This window comes from Labrus bergylta, chromosome 23 (assembly GCF_963930695.1).
Source record: "Labrus bergylta chromosome 23, fLabBer1.1, whole genome shotgun sequence".
NCBI classification, from domain to species: Eukaryota; Metazoa; Chordata; class Actinopteri; order Labriformes; family Labridae; genus Labrus; species Labrus bergylta.
Genome location: NC_089217.1, coordinates 377,790 through 380,328, shown reverse-complemented (window position 1 = coordinate 380,328; position 2,539 = coordinate 377,790). Strand labels below are relative to the sequence as shown.

At 44.4% G+C, this 2,539-nt stretch overlaps 1 protein-coding gene across 1 annotated transcript in view; it reads right to left on the bottom strand.

Annotated features, from left to right (window-relative positions):
• Positions 1–1,723, bottom strand: part of lsm8 (LSM8 homolog, U6 small nuclear RNA associated) — a 2,157-nt gene extending 434 nt beyond the window's left edge. Inside the window, exons 1-3 of the mRNA XM_065951261.1 lie at positions 1,546–1,723; positions 1,273–1,313; positions 623–750 (exon numbers count right to left, since the gene is read on the bottom strand). Of these exons, the coding sequence (XP_065807333.1) occupies positions 623–750; positions 1,273–1,313; positions 1,546–1,576 (200 nt within the window). The 5' untranslated portion in view covers positions 1,577–1,723. The remainder of the gene's footprint in view (positions 1–622; positions 751–1,272; positions 1,314–1,545) is intronic.
• Positions 1,724–2,539: the final 816 nt, after the last annotated feature.

Below are 2,539 nucleotides of genomic sequence, written 5' to 3'. Positions count from 1 at the left end.
GTCTACAAACCCCCCAATGATGAGAAAAGTCCATCCTCTCTGTCTTCTTTCTGCTCCACTTTTCAGAAAATGTGTGCTCAAACAGGCCGTTTGGAGATTTTCCCTTCATGACATCACAAAGGGCAGTAGCCCCTCCCCCAGGTGGGTGACACTCCCACAGCTAGGTGTTTGTTCTGCCCTCTGAGTCTGCCTTCTCACCGTAAACAATAGGACATGGAGCGAGAAAGACCGAGTACACCCAAGCCCTTCCAGAGAGGGGGCGTGGTCAGACACAGCTCATTTACATATTTAAAGGTACCGCTGCTGAGAGGGGCGTGATCACATAGCTGATTTACATATTTAAAGTACAGACAGAGAGGGGGCGTGGTCACATCGCTGATTTACATATTTAAAGTACAGACACAGAGAGGGGGTGTGGTCACACACAGCCTATTTACATATTTAAAGGTACAGACACAGAGAGGGGGTGTGGTCACACACAGACCATTTACATATTTAAAGGTACAGACACAGAGAGGGGGTGTGGTCACACACAGACCATTTACATATTTAAAGGTACAGACACAGAGAGACTCTTAGGTTTTGTCTCTGTGTGTTTTATTAAAGGTCAAAGGTCACTCACACGTTGTCTCCTCTGACGATGTAGAGTCCCAGCACCACCTGCTCCACGCCCTGACTGGAGCTGAACACTCGCTCGTGACTCTCATCCAGAATCAGGTTGATGGTCTGATCGAAGCCCTTCAGCGTGCCCTGAAAACACACACACACACACACACACATCAACACGCGTTTATACACACACACACACATCAACATGCGTTTATACACACACACACACACACACACACACATCAACACGCGTTTATACACACACACACACATCAACACGCGTTTATACACACACACACACCAACACGCGTTTATACACACACACACACATCAACACGCGTTTATACACACACACACACATCAACACGCGTTTATACACACACACACACATCAACACGCGTTTATACACACACACACACATCAACACGCGTTTATACACACACACACACACACACACACACACACACACACACACACACACACACACACACACACACACACACACACACACACACACACACACACACACACACACACACACACACACACACACACACACACACACACACACACACACACACACACACACACACACACACACACACACACACACACACACACACACACACACACACACACACACACACACACACACACACACACCACTATCATCCTTCCGTCTGACGTCACGATGGCCACAGTTCCTGAACCTCAGTTAGGGGTAAAAACACTTTTCGGAGAATAAACGGATTAAATCAGGAGAATAAATTGATAAAGATCAAACAGAAATTAAGAACTTTAAAAAAACTACAAAACAGAGAAAGAAACATCGATACATTCACACACTTCGCTGCTAGCTTGGATGCTAAGCTAACTAGCATTCATTCATTCATTCAGACGGGCAGTTAGCCGGTTAGCCTGTTAGCATCAGGATACGGTTGATGTAGCTCTCCAGCGCGGTCGACATGCTTCCTGCTGGGCTCGTTTATCTCTCCAGCAGTCGGTTTGTTGTTTCCGGTTAGCCGGTCACTAAACGTAGCAGTAACGTAACAGAGCAGATAAACACAGCGACGACACACCGGAACACAGTCAGGAGTAATCGAACACAGAGTTAACGGCCAGGCAGGAGAGGAGAGCGCCGAGCAGGGACGTCACATCCGGTTCACATTTTAACGGAATGTCAAATACAAAATAGTTTAAATCTTAATTTGATATGGAAGAAAAAATCAATTCTAATGTAATCTTCAGATGAAGGAGGACTTTATGATTTAACCTTTACAACATTTAAACAAATTATAAATAATATTTAGATGAAAATATATTTTTTTGTTTCTGAGAATTAATCTCTTGTCAGCATTTTTTAAGACACTGGGTGCATCTGAATTATTATTATTAATAATAATAATAATAATAATAATAATAATAAATGTAATTTGTAACGCTCTTTACATTTTTGCAAAAAAAATCTCAGAAAAAAAAAACTTTAATAAAAACAAATTTAATCAACTAAACATCTAAGGAAACTAAAAGCACAAGCAGAAGGCTTTGTTAAAAAGCTTTTTAGAGCCCTTTTAAAAACGTCAGCAGACTGTGGCGCCCTCAGCTGCTCGGGGAGAGTGTTCCACAGACTGGGAGCAGAGGAGCAGAAGGCCTGGTCTCCCATGGGGGGGACTTTAGTCCTGGGGGGGATGGAGGAGGTTGGTGTTTCCAGAGCGGAGGCTTCCTGTGGAGGATTGTGGGGTGAGGAGTTCTTTGAGGTGGGGGGGCACTGGTAGGTGAGAAGGTGACTTTGTATTGAATCCTGAATGAAATAGGGAGCCAGTGTAGAGCCTGAAGGATCAGGATCCTAGCAGCGCTGTTCTGGACGTGTTGGACCTTCTGGAGACTCTTGGTAGGGATCCCGATGAGGAGCGTATTTCAGTAGTCCAAA